This window comes from Durio zibethinus, chromosome 25 (assembly GCF_047325235.1).
Source record: "Durio zibethinus cultivar Kanyao isolate XHJ-2024 chromosome 25, ASM4732523v1, whole genome shotgun sequence".
Lineage (NCBI taxonomy): Eukaryota > Viridiplantae > Streptophyta > Magnoliopsida > Malvales > Malvaceae > Durio > Durio zibethinus.
The window spans coordinates 10722120-10736433 of record NC_143186.1 but is presented as its reverse complement, the minus strand read 5'-3'; the positions used below and the strand labels follow the sequence as shown (position 1 = coordinate 10736433).

General features: G+C 30.9%; 1 protein-coding gene across 1 annotated transcript; it reads left to right on the top strand.

Moving 5' to 3' along the window:
* Positions 1-1636: 1636 nt before the first annotated feature.
* On the top strand, positions 1637-4039 carry LOC111276007 (9-cis-epoxycarotenoid dioxygenase NCED2, chloroplastic-like). The gene has a single exon (XM_022861706.2). It carries the CDS (start codon positions 1805-1807, stop codon positions 3638-3640), a length of 1836 nt encoding a protein of 611 aa, XP_022717441.1. The 5' UTR covers positions 1637-1804; the 3' UTR covers positions 3641-4039.
* The last annotated feature ends 10275 nt before the right edge of the window (positions 4040-14314 follow it).

Below are 14314 nucleotides of genomic sequence, written 5' to 3'. Positions count from 1 at the left end.
AAGTGAATCCTCATTAATGTATATGGACTTTGATTTTTTTTTCAAAAACAAACAGTACAATCATTGCAAAAACATATGCATATAGATCTCAAGAAAAAGATTAATAAAATTATGTAATAATTTTTAAAAATAATATTTAATAAATTTAAGATTTAATTTTAAATTTTTTTATTTTTATACTCATGATTTTTTTTATATAAAAAAACCTCAATAAAGGTTAGTACAATGAAAAATATTCATAACGTACTGTATAATCCAGTCAAATATAAGCTAAATTAAATGTTCAGGTGAATTTTTTTATGGAATTCGTTTTCTATTAATAGTAGATATCATATGATTTATTTACAATTCAAGAGGAAGAAAGAGAAAGAGGATAGCGGGCTTGGTGTTTTTTTTTTTTTGTTAGAGAGGGAGATGAACTTGGATGAGAAAGGCAAGCGTGTGGGTCAGTCGATGTGACCTAGATTTCAGGATTGGAAGGGCAGCAAGCACGGAGCAAAGCCACGTGTAGGGCGAAATGACTGTCGTAAGAGGTAGGAACGCGGGTTTAGACGTGTCCAACGGACCAATAACATCGCTGCCACCCAAGCCCTTTTTAGTCATAATGGTCCAATAGCCTAATACTCAATCCCCCCTACCCTGCCCTACCTTACTTTTTTTTTTTAGTTATTTATTTTTAATAAATAAGGGATAAATCTCTTTATTTATTTATTTTTTATTTATAAGGGATAGATAAATCTCTAATTATTTATTTATTTCAGTATATAAGGGATAGATAAATCTCTTTAATTATTAATTTTTTATTTTTAAAATTATTATTAATTAAATTTCAATCATTAAAATTAAAATTTTAATATTTTATTAACAAATCATATAATTATGGATATAAATTAGCTTAATTATAAATGTTACTAACAAAAAAAATTATCTATACTTAAAATCACATCCTCTTATTGACAAGATAAATAAACTAAGCATTTGAAGCAATATGCCATTGATAATATATGATTTTAAGGTTTTTTTTTTCTAGCATCAAATAATTAAATATAAAAATAAGTAAAGATAGATAAATTGCTCTAATTATTAATAATACTACCAAGAGATGGACACACTCAATGTCATATTCTCTTATTGACAATACAATGAATTGAGTGTTTAAATCAATCTGATTTTGACAATGTAGTATGATTTAAGCTTATTGTTGTTTTCTCTATTTTTTTATACAAAAGATATCATAATTTTAAAATAAAAAAATTATAAATCCCATTATTATTCATGTGTTACTGTTATTATTTTAAATTTAACGTCTTTTTTTCTTTATTTTATAATAAATTAATTTTAAATATTTTTAAAATTTAAAATTAAAATTAAAATTTATATACTAATAATATATCATATATAAAAATTCTAAAATTAAACTAATATTAAATACTCAACTGGGGAAGGGAGTGATCGTGTCAAAGGAATAAGCAACTATGTCCCGCAACCCTTTCCCCAGACCTCGTTTAAATGTCACTCCTTTTGAGTCGCCCATTTGTCTCTTGACTCTTCCAAAGTGCAACACGTGGTCTTCTTAAATGTCTTAGGTGGACATGCTTGCCTCTCTTTTTTTTCTATATATATCATGTCTCTCCCATTCCCTCTTCAAAACACACTCAATCCATTCTCTTCTCTTAAATCAAACATCAATTAAAAGTTTCTTGCAATTCCAATACTTATAAAGTGAATCTCACATTCAAATTTTTACTCTTTCAAAGCCAATCAAGTTTCACCATTCACTCTAATTGGCCAAAATTGAGCACCCATGGCTTCATATGCATCTGCATCAACAGCGGCAGCTACTGGCAATTGTGTTAAGCCTAAATTTCTAGTTTCAAACTCGTCTTCATCTCCAGACTCGAGCCCCATTTCTTCTTCTATACCTTTCAAAAGGCCTAGTAGAAAGTCTAACATTTCATGCTCTCTTCAAACTCCTTCCATTCTTCATTTGCCTAAACAATCACCAACATATCCTCCATCACCATCTCCAGCTTCTAGTCCAACCTCAAAACACCCCAAAAACATTTCTTCAACTGAGAAAACACAATCCCAACAATGGAATCCTTTTCAAAGAGCTGCAGCTATGGCTTTAGATGTGGTAGAGAATGCTTTGGTCTCCCATGAGCGTCAACATCCTCTACCTAAAACAGCTGACCCCAGAGTCCAAATCTCGGGCAACTTTGCTCCAGTACCAGAGCAACCAGTCAAGCATAGGCTTCCTGTTACTGGAATAATCCCAGAATGCATACAAGGAGTCTACGTTCGAAACGGAGCCAACCCACTTCACGAACCGGTCGCCGGACACCATTTCTTTGATGGGGATGGGATGGTTCATGCAGTTCAGTTCAAAAATGGTTCTGCTAGCTATGCTTGTAGGTTCACTGAAACAAACCGTCTGGTCCAAGAACGAGCTTTGGGGCGTCCAGTTTTCCCCAAGGCAATAGGTGAACTCCATGGTCACTCTGGCATAGCTAGACTGTTACTTTTCTATGCTCGTGGCTTGTTTGGGCTGGTTGATCATAGCCATGGTACTGGAGTTGCTAACGCTGGAGTTGTTTACTTTAACGGTCATCTCCTTGCTATGTCTGAAGATGATTTGCCTTACCATGTTCGTATCACTCCATCTGGGGACTTGAAAACCGTTGGCAGATATGATTTCAATTGTCAGTTAAAGTCTACAATGATTGCTCACCCCAAAGTTGACCCTGAAACGGGTGAATTCTTTGCTCTTAGCTATGATGTCATTCAAAAACCGTATCTTAAGTACTTTCGTTTTTCACCGGATGGTAAGAAATCGCCTGATGTTGAAATTCCAATCGATGGTCCAACAATGATGCACGATTTTGCAATCACAGAAAATTTTGTGGTGATTCCTGACCAGCAAGTCGTTTTCAAATTGCCTGAAATGATTCATGGTGGTTCACCAGTTGTCTATGACAAGAACAAGATTTCAAGGTTTGGGATATTGGACAAGAATGCCACTGATGCTTCTGGGATTAGGTGGATTGAAGCACCTGATTGCTTCTGTTTTCATCTTTGGAATGCTTGGGAGGAGCCAGAGACTGATGAAGTTGTGGTAATTGGCTCCTGCATGACACCCCCAGATTCCATTTTCAATGAATGTGATGAGAGTCTCAAGAGTGTTCTGTCTGAAATTAGATTGAATTTGAAGACTGGCAAGTCAACGCGCCGTCCCATCATTTCAGAATCTGAACAAGTGAACTTGGAGGCAGGGATGGTGAACAGGAATTTACTGGGAAGAAAAACTCGGTTCGCATATTTAGCTCTTGCTGAGCCTTGGCCTAAAGTGTCAGGATTTGCCAAAGTTGACCTTTCAACAGGAGAAGTTAAAAAATATATCTATGGAGACCAAAGGTATGGTGGTGAGCCTTTGTTCTTTCCTCGAAACCCCAATTCGAAGAAAGAAGATGAGGGCTATGTTTTGGCTTTTGTTCACGACGAGAAGACCTCGAAATCAGAACTGCAGATTGTGAATGCTATGAATTTACAGCTAGAAGCCACAGTGAAGCTCCCATCTCGAGTTCCATATGGTTTTCATGGAACATTCATAAGCTCCAAGGACTTGGAAAAGCAGGCCTGATTCAGCTTGAACAGCCTTGTTATCATCAAGTTTTTTAGATGGTTTAACAGGTTAGGGGGAGAGATTTACTGGAGGGACTTTTGCATATATTGTGCCCGGAATCTCTTCCTCTGCTTCACAGCTTGGCAACCCTGTTTTTGGGCTATTCCTAGGCTTTTAACTTTTTGGTTATTTTAAAGTGGAAGGTTTTGATAGACCAGCTTGTAGCTTTGGGGTATAGGTAGTGTTGAAGCTCAGCTGGCTTCTGCTTATTCTTTCACCTATGTGCATGAAACAGTACATAAATTACAAGAACATATGTAGTGTGTATTTCTCTGTTTATCCCTGTAATTCTCTGTTTTGTTGTAATTACTTAAAATTTTCAGCACATATATAAAAATAGCAGTATCTTTTCTCCAATTACCCAATCTTTAGTCTTTTTTTGTATACTATTAATTTCTTTGTTTTAGTATTGAACATCAACCTTGAGCAATCTTATCGATGTTTGGCCAAAGAGATTTAATCTAGAGTGAACAATTAAAAAGAAGAAAAAAGAAAAATCTAACATTGCGAAGAAAAGTGCCTAGATTATGTTTGCACAGACAGCCGACAAGAAGTCAATTTGCCTCTGATGGTTGGTCTATTTTAAAATGAACGTAAGTAGAATTTAGAACAATGAACAAATGAGAAATCAGCACGATTAAATCTTAAATCATTTGAGGATTGGTTAAAAAGACACAGTGGAGTCTTGACCTCCTTTTTTTGAGTCATCAAATCTGTTAATTTATAACCCTTTTCACAGTTTTCGAGTTTTAACTGATCCGCTGGAAATCCTGAAGTTGATAGTCGCGACATACCATTGGCAGTGTAAGGTTCATTTGCTACCCAATCACGGCTCGAAACATCATGGTGGGAAGAAACTAAACACCTAAGATATTGAACAATAACTGAGATATTTAACATGGGGAGCATAAAGGGTGATTTGACTTAATCTGTCCAATCTCAAAGTTGAAGAGATGATGATTTCAGGTCCACTTTGATATCCATTTGATTTTTAGAAGAAGTTGAAAAAGTGATAAATCCAGATTATCTCGGTGAAAGTAGCCAAGCTTGTTTCAGACGTAGAAATCATAACTCAACAGTTAAAGATGGGAATGGTGTTCACAAAAGAAATGAACTATGCCTTTAAAATATTGGTCACATTAAGAAATATCAGTGATATTTTATTGAATGCACATTCCAGATGATGAGATAAACTGATGCAACAATATATAGCACCATGTGGGCATGCCATTTGTTGATGAAAATTTTAACTTTTCTAGTACTTGAAGGAAATGAAACTCTACGCATTACTGGGGACTGAATTTCAGTCATAGATTGTGGTTTATCCATGAAACTCAATTATTGGGGTGACTAGGGAGAGCTTTAAGCTTTTATACAGATAATATTAGTAGTGCTGTAATGCTTGGAGGGTCCATATATCCAATACAAAGTTTTTCAATCTGAAATGAGGTTTTGCCATCATTGTTACTTTGCCATGAAGGATATGGGCTAGCTATCCGTTGAGTTTGGATGGTGTTTCAGCATATGGGATAAGTGTCCTTTCCTTTCTATTCTGTTCACTGGGTTGTGGTTGGTCTTTCAGGTTTCTACATTGTTAGTGCTGGCTCAAAGTCATGGCCTCGTTTTGTTTTTATATCCCAAGAGCAATGCGCAACATGCGTGCAATGAGCAGCTTCAAATTAAACATATGAGGTGCCGCCCCGTAGCTATCTTTTCTTGCTATTCATCCTGGTGGAGCTGTCTATCTATATAGCAATGGCCTGCTTGAATATGGTAAAGCAAAATCCTCTTTGGGTTATCAAATTTACCGGGAAGAATAAATCAAAACAGAGATTTGGCAACGCCTTGTCTCAGGAGAGTAGTAGTAAGAAGGGTTAGAATAGTCATTAAGCGAGAGTTTAACCAAGTTTGATCCTTGAGCACTTAGAAGTAAAATCTTAAATAGATTAGAATGATGTGAGGGTTTATGCCCTTAAGACCGTTCGGAGAGTGAATTAGACTTAGACAAAACTTGAAACACCCTAAACAGTTGTATGATCATAAAATAAAATCTCTGTGGAGTATATATATGACAAAATTTTTCATTTTCAATAAAATGAATGATTTTTAAGAAAAGTTTCTTTAGCTTAAACACATGTTAGACTAGGACCATTAGTATAACTTAAAATATACAATACTGCCATTTTTTTTTTTTGGAAATTATGTTAATTAGTTATTCCACATATAGGTCAAATTTATTGACTTGTGAATCCTACCAGTTGACTCATATGAAATCGGACATTAACAATGTAAAAGAAATCATATCAAACTCGAAAATACCCACTCAATAATAAATTTAATAAGCAGATTAATTTTTATATCAATTGGTATAATATTGAAGTTGGCACTTGAAATTTACGAATTTAAATAAATTTTTACGCGTAATATTTTTTTTAAATTAGATGAGTGTTCAAGGGTAGATTAAGAATTAAAAAATAAAAAATTTGATAAGTGGCTGCTCTATCAACATATTTAATTAGAAACAAACTACAAAAGAAAAGCATAAAATGTAGGCAAAAGTTCTGCATTGATGAAGCCATCCTGGGATGAAAACTAAACTTTTATTCACCTTGTTGAATGCCTTTTTATTAGTTGGTGCACGTGAGGAAACCAATATTCTTTCATAAACCTTACATGTATCAACTGGTCAAGGGAAATTCAGAGGCTGCTACTAGGGAGGCTAAAAGACAGAGAAAATTGCAAAAAGGCTCCAATAAAATTGAGTCATGGCTTATTCTTCACATGAAGGTCATGTGCCCCCAACAACTTATTTCGGGTGTGAAGTCTTTTTCTTTGTCTAACCATGTCTGATTGCTGAAATCTCTTTATTAGGCCAACCGCCGTGTGATTTGGTATTAGATTTTTTATTTTAATCGTCAGAATTTAATTTTTGAAAACCTTTAATATTTAAAAAAAAATTCTCTTTAGCCCAAACAATTTATACTAATTAAATGTTATAAGGTGAAATCTAATATTGGTTTTCTATTGATGTTTTATTTAGTTTACATATGATGATTAAATAAACAGCGGAAACTTGGCCGCCGGAGGATGCTGTTGCTTTTGGCCTGGCATCATCGTTTGTGTCTGCATGGAAGACTAAGGGCTAACCGTGTCCTTCAATTTCCACCATTTAGTCATCCTTGGTCGTGGTCTCCACCAGTAAAGGGAAGAGGATATGCAAACAAGAAAAAAAAAAGCTTGTGAATAAATATTGTTGACATTCATTTTCATTATTCCATGATTTTCTCAGCTAATCCCATATTTAGTGGAGAGGAAAATTTTACAACATAAATGATATTGACACATTTATAGCCCAAATGTAAGAAGAATGGAAAAGAAGAGAGAAACTTTTTAATTTAAAATTAATTTCATAAAGAAAATGTGGTTATAAAACATTATTATTAAATTAAAAAAATTATTGGGAAAAAAAGTCATCGTTCTCTTTTTAATAATTCAATAATATGCACTTGGAATCGAACCATATGGCCAAATAGAGCAATATTGAAGGTCAAAATTACCTTTAATAATTAGATTGATGCATCATTTGGATGGATGTTAGAAAGGGATTCTCACCACACCATTCAAAGGAGGCCAGAAATTGCTAAGTGTCAATCTTTCACATTTAAGGTAATAATTTTAGGATCTTTATCTTGACTTTAATGATTCTGAAATCCACCAAATAAAGGGCATAGTCCCTTGACTTAGATATCCACTTGAGTAATTTGTCAATGTAATTCTTTTATGCCTTGGATTCTTGGTGTTGTTATCCAAAAAAATTTTTTATGAAAATTCAACTTAAAATTAATTAACACTAGATAAAGAAAATTTGTTCATTTTAAGATTCATTTTGGCTAGAACACCTCAAATTTAATCTATATGAATTTACTTTGGCTAAACGCTCATTTTAAGATTTAATATTTATAAATTCTTCATGTTAAAATTCAATTAATTATTATTTCTTTAAAGTTAGATGCAAATTTTTTTTTAATTTTATCTTTTTAAGAAAAATTGATGGAAAAAAAATTTAGCTTAAACAGTTAATGGAATAAACGGTTGCAATGTGATAGTAACTTTTAACAATTATATAGGCTAATCCTTAACTCTTTTTATCAAGTTTCTTTAAAGGATAAAATTGAAAAAGGTTATATCTCAAAATTGAAAAACAAAAAAAAAAGGTTGAGACTTTACCAATTTATTTTTCATACCATTGTTTACCTAGTTTGAGGAAGGGGAATTTATGTTAGAATTTTTTCTACTTGTGGGTTAATTGAAATCTTGCTTTATAAAGTAACAAATTAAATAAGTCCATAGATTTAATTTTAAGAGAAACATGCTGTAAGCTCAATTAAGTTAAAGGAATCGATTTAGTTATAAATTTTACGCATCTTATTTGGGTTTGATTAATCCATATATGTAGACCTAAACCCAATAAGAGTCTTGATGGGATTCTATTAAGGTTTATATAAATATGACTAAGTCTTCTCTTGACTCCTTACTAACAGATTGTATCCACTTGGAGCTACTTAAAAGAAGATATATAGTGAAGCAGAAGATATTAGCCCTAATCAAGAAATTTTTTATAGCTACCATTTAATTTGTAGGTGTCAATATCCATGCATGTTATATTATTGATGTTAATTTAGTGTTCTATCTTCCATAAATGTGATTTAGAAATTAACTTACACTATTTAAATTCGCTTTTTGAGCATGAAATAGCATCAATAATCGCTAAACTAAATGTTCGGATGCTTTTTATATATCTTTAACAGTATCCAACTTTCTATAAATAAGAACAACCAGAACAAAAGCTGAAGTTCAGTATGGAATCCCATTTTGCCGACTTCAACATATAATCGTAAACGTGGAAACCATGTAAAATTATTGGTGCAATAGTAAACGAGGAAAAAAAACGTGGAAAAAAACTTCTAGGGTTTTCATCTTTTTCTCTTCTGACACTCCAAAATAAATCAATTTTGGTATATATTGTCATGATGCACAAGAATAACATGATTATATAATACAATCGTGAGAAGAAATATGTTAATAAAATTAAAAAATTGCAAGAGATCTTTGGCAATAATATTTTTTGTCGTTAGTTTTGTTGTCAAGTGTTCGATTGATATTTTAGGGAAAAAAGTCATTTAATTGATGATCAAAAAGCATTATTGTACTTTTAGATAAAAAGAAAATGCAATATATATATATATATATATATATATATAAGTGGGAGATATGTTCATAGGTCAATGCTTTTTTCATCATCACGAGGGAGGGAAAAATTGCCTTTAGCTACTGAATTATCAATGTCGGCCCTTCGTTAAATAGAACCTCATATACTTGCAATTGTGTTTACATATAACTTTATTTAAATAAATTTATTATTAATAATTAAAAAAAAATCACTGCACTTAAACATGAAGGATATGGTCTAGTTATATACTTTTTGTCATTGTAAGTAAATAATATGTCATCCACATAAAAATGATAAGATCACAAATTTATTTTTGTCTATTTTGATATATATATATATATATATATATAGTGATTCCCATAAATCATGATAAAATTATATAAAATTATCACTTGATGAAATTTAATATGCCACTGGCTGAAAGATTATTTAAGACTATAAATCGATTTGAACAACCTGCATAATTTGTGCTCTTGATATTTATCAATGAAACCTACAGGTTATTCCATTTAGATTTTTTTTTCATTCATTCATTTAAAAAGATAGTTTTCACATCCATTTGATGTAACTCCAAATATAAACTGGTTATAGTGGCTAAAATTAAACGTATTGAAGTAAATCTCACAACAAGAAAGAAAGTCTTTTCATAATCAATTCTTTCTTATTGAGTATACCTTTTTGCTACCAAACAGGCCTTATCTCTTTCAATGGTCCCATCCAGCTTAATATTTCTTGGCTTTTCTTCATATTGTAAGGTAATAAAAAAGCGCTTCGCCCTTCTATGTTAAAATGATGTCAGAGAATATTTGCATGATTATTTTGCGTGACTTATGATTCTTGGGAAACTAATTTATCAAATTTATCATCTTTAGTCATGCTCCCACTTATATAAAATAATGTTGGTTTTTAATCAGGAACATGCATTAATTGATTTGGAACTAACAAATCATTTACTTCTTTAATCTCATAAAGAGATATTTCTTGATTTATCTCACCTCTATTTGGAAACTCACTTTTCAGAAAAATGGTATCCTGAGATCCAAATTCAATTACACTCACACTTAACTGTTCATAAATGAACACGTATATCTTCAAATGCATGGAGTATCTTACAAATATACTTTTTTTACCTTAAGTACTTAGTTTGCCATGTGGGTAAGCTATATCATATACATAGGCAACATAACCCCAATGTCTCAAATTACTGAGTCCATAATTAATAAGGGATAGATGTAACTGACTTGAAAGATACTTTATTGAGTATATAAACAATAGTTAATAACGTATCACCCTAAAAGGTGATTGACAAATTTGCTTGGGTCATCATAAACCTTACCATTTCCAAAAGAGTTCTATTTCTTCTCTCTATAATACCATTTTGTTGTGGAGTCATTGGAATGGTCAACTACCTATCAATATCCTTTTCACCACCTAATTGTTTAATTGATGATAAGTACTCATGTCCTCAATCTATTCTTAACGCCTTAACATTTATGTTTAATTGATTTTGTTTTGTTTTGTATTACACATAACTTTTATTCTTAGGTATTTCCTACAAGAAAGTAGACGAAGTTGTACCTAAGATTGGTTTCCTAGGCTTATTACATGCTAGGTTTGGATTGACACGTGTCTAAAAGTTTTCAAATTGTTCCTCACTGTCATCCACGTTGGACTAGTAAGGGACCTCGATCCTCACCCATTACAGGCTATGAAAGAAAATGATTCAATTTGAGTGAAAGTATTTCGCTTGTCATTGCGGAGGTTATCACCTCACGAGGGCATAGGTACTTTACTTTCCTCCTATAAGGGACAAAGCTCGGATATAGAGCTCATGTATGAGATGCAGCATGTAATTGTGTGTGCAAATGTATCTTAATTTATTGAGAGTAATATATACAGAAAAATAAAGTACAAAAAGAAACATAGTAAAAGAAATGTGTGTGAACTTTTTGGTTTTTGATTTGGTTTTTTTTGTTGAAAATAAAAATCTAAAAAATCAATTAGGATTGTTTAAATCAAAATTTAAGGATAACACGTAGTTAATTTTAGCCTGACTCTTAAAAACAAATGTTTTCCCAGCGGAGTCACCAAGCTGTTGTAACGGTTTTGTGTCCGCTCGACGAATTTGAAAACGAAAAAAAAAAATAACGGAGTCGCCATCAATATTTTTTTTGGCTAGGTGCGATTGGTCACCTATTAAAACATATCATTTTAATGAAATCTTAAAATTAATTAAATTTATTAAAAAGATAATTTTAGGGTCTGCGTAACAGTCTGGGTTCGAGAGTCGATTATGTGTGAAAAAAAGATTAGCACCCCCACAGCGCTCATTTAAACAGTACCAATTAACTACATGTTATCCTTCGATTTTGATAAAAACAGTCTTATTTTCAGTATTTGAAAATTAATTTCCTTGATTTTTTTATTTTTTTATTTATTGTTTTTATATTCAAATATTATTTGAGAAAAATAAATTAGAACTTTTTTATTAAAATAATTCCTAAAATATTTTAGTACGTTGGTAACATTAGAAAAACTCTTTTTTACCTAGAGATTTTTTAGGCATCACTTCTCGAAATACCTTAGAATCTTATATTTGGAAGTCTGAATTTACTTTTCGTAAAAAAATTATGCATGTATGCAATGCAAATAATAACATGTTGATGCACACATTTTATTCTTTTTGAAAAATTTTATTAATTTTTTTTTATTTTTAATTTTGAAAAAGAAAAAAAGATTTTTTATCATATTGAAGTTTTTCTATAAATATTTCAGTACACTGGTAATATTTTAAAAAAAATCTTCTCACCTAAAAATTGTTTAAAGCATCTCTACTCGGAATACTTTTGAAATCCCATCATTGGATAAATTTTCTTTTTTTTTTCTTATTTATATTATTATTTTTTAATATATTAATTAATTTTTATTTATTGTTAACAAAAAGAAAATTTTTATTGTATTGAAAAATTTTTATAAATACTCTAATACGCTGGTAGTATTTAAAAAAAATTCTTCTTACCTAGAGATTTCATAGGCATCACTACTCGGAATACCTTTAAATCCCATCATTGGATAAAATTTTTTTTTCTTATTTTTTTATCAATATTATTATTATAAAGTTTCATTATTTTTCATTTTATTATATTTTAAATTTTATTTTAAAATTAACAAAATTATAGAAATTTTAACTACATAACAAATTATTCTAAAAAATTTAAATATTTTAGTATGCATAAATATTATAAAAATAATATATAAAAAAAATTTAAAAATATTTTTTTTACCTGAATCAGACCAATCAATGATCCAATCAACGCGAGTCCGATTAGATCGACGGCTCAGTTTGGTCTGACAGTTTAGAGACGGTTCGGTTCTAATGTTACCGGTTTAGCGATGGTCTGGTTCGATTCACCTGAACCGGTAGGGTCTGAGGATGAGTCAGGTAATCGAGTCGATTGCACGGACCCCGGGTCAAGTCATGGGTCGACGCGCGGATCTTCAGAGGCTAAAACAATGTCGTTTTGGGCTTTAGTGAAATGACGTCGTTTGGGTTTTGGCTGCTTATATAAAATTAAAAATTTTTATTTTTGGTCATTTTTTCTTTTCCCCACAAAAAAATTTTTTTTTTTCTCTCAGACAAAAAAAAAAACTAGGAAATCGATCTGCCTTCGTCGCTGTCGTACACCGGTAGTAAAAAAATCCCAAAAAACCTAAAAAAATCATCATCGTCCCTCTAAACACAGATCTGGACTTGGTTTCACCTGAAAGTATCCAAAGTGACCTAGATCGACCTTCAAAGTTTCGACCAAAAAAAATAATTTTTTTGTGTTTTTTTGGTTTGCCTTTTTTGTGTATAGGTATATTTTGGTGCTGGGTTCCCCGTTCTAGGGGACTGTTTCTGTTTTTTTTTGTTTCTACAAAAAGCTCTATTTTTTTTTGCAATTTTTTCTTAGTTTTTTCGATTTCTTCTTTTCGTTTTTTTCGTAGATTACAAGCTCTATTTATAGAGCTTGCTAGGATTCAAATCCCAAATCTTCAGGGATTCGAGTCCCAATTTTTCAACTGGCGTGATAAGCTGATATTCACGTGTTGGCTAGTGTCGACAACTGTCGATGGTGGTTTTGGATTTTAAAGAGAGTGCATTTAATGCACTCATGCTTAGTCAACTTGAATCGGATAAGGAAGAAAAAAAAGGAAAAAGAAAAAAGAAAGAAAAAAAAATAAAAAATAGAAAACGAAAAAGGAAGAAAAAAATTAAATAAATAATAACAATAATAATAATTAAAAAAATGATGTTTACGAATATAGGTTTATACCGATAAGAGATTACTGACAGTTAAAAGTTCATCAGAATACATATTTTGATCATCGATATAAAATTTATGATACTATACCGATAGATTTTGAAATTTTACTGATATTTTTTTTAATTTCACTATATGTCAGATTTTTTATAGTGTTGATTGTAATGGCCTCTCGTTATTATGAATAAAAACATATATTTTACTTAAAACAAAAAAACCTAATACTTATTGGCTTTAGGTTATATACTTAAGATGGTATGTACTAGAGCTCAGGTTTGTTCTGTTCTTTCTTGCACGTTACCTTCTATTATGTGGTAAGCCACTCTATTTCAATTGTTGGTGGTGAGTTTACACGTGGAACGGCATGTTAAGTGGTGTTATTTTACATTTATTAAGCTTTAAATTTTTTGTTTTTTTTTTTTTATATTTAAGTTAAATCTTTTCAATTATAACTAATTGTTTCTAAGTTAGATATTTTAATTGCCGAATTCAATTATATAAAAAAAATCGAATGCAAATCTCCTTTGTATCAAATTAAATAAGTTTATTAGATCAACTTTATATTTCAATAATTAGAATTCTATTCTTATAATTTTAAATATATATAATATATAAATAAAGGTTAGATTTGTTCACCAAACCCCATCTCCCGCACTTGTAATCTCATAAGTTTTTTTAATCCAATAATGTGGCTAACGTTACCCATAATAAAGGAACAATAAAAGTTTTAAAATTAATATCTCAAAAAAATTAATTTAAAATTTTAAAATCTTAAAAAATAAATATACTTAGTCTTAAAAATATATTTAAAATTATTTTATTGTGGAGTGTCATTATTAATTTATTGATAGTGTATACCATTTATATATATTTTGATTAATTTACTAATAGTGTATACTATTTATATATACTAATAGTACATTAAATATTAATTCTTTAAATAATTATATTAATTTTATTAATCTTTTTAAATAGTTAAGTAGCTATTTTAAAACTGTTCATGAGAGCATTCTAGAGTAGAAAACATCTTGGAGATCAATATATAAATAAAATTTCAGGCGTTCATCTAAATAATCGAAAAGCAAAAAAAAATTTCCT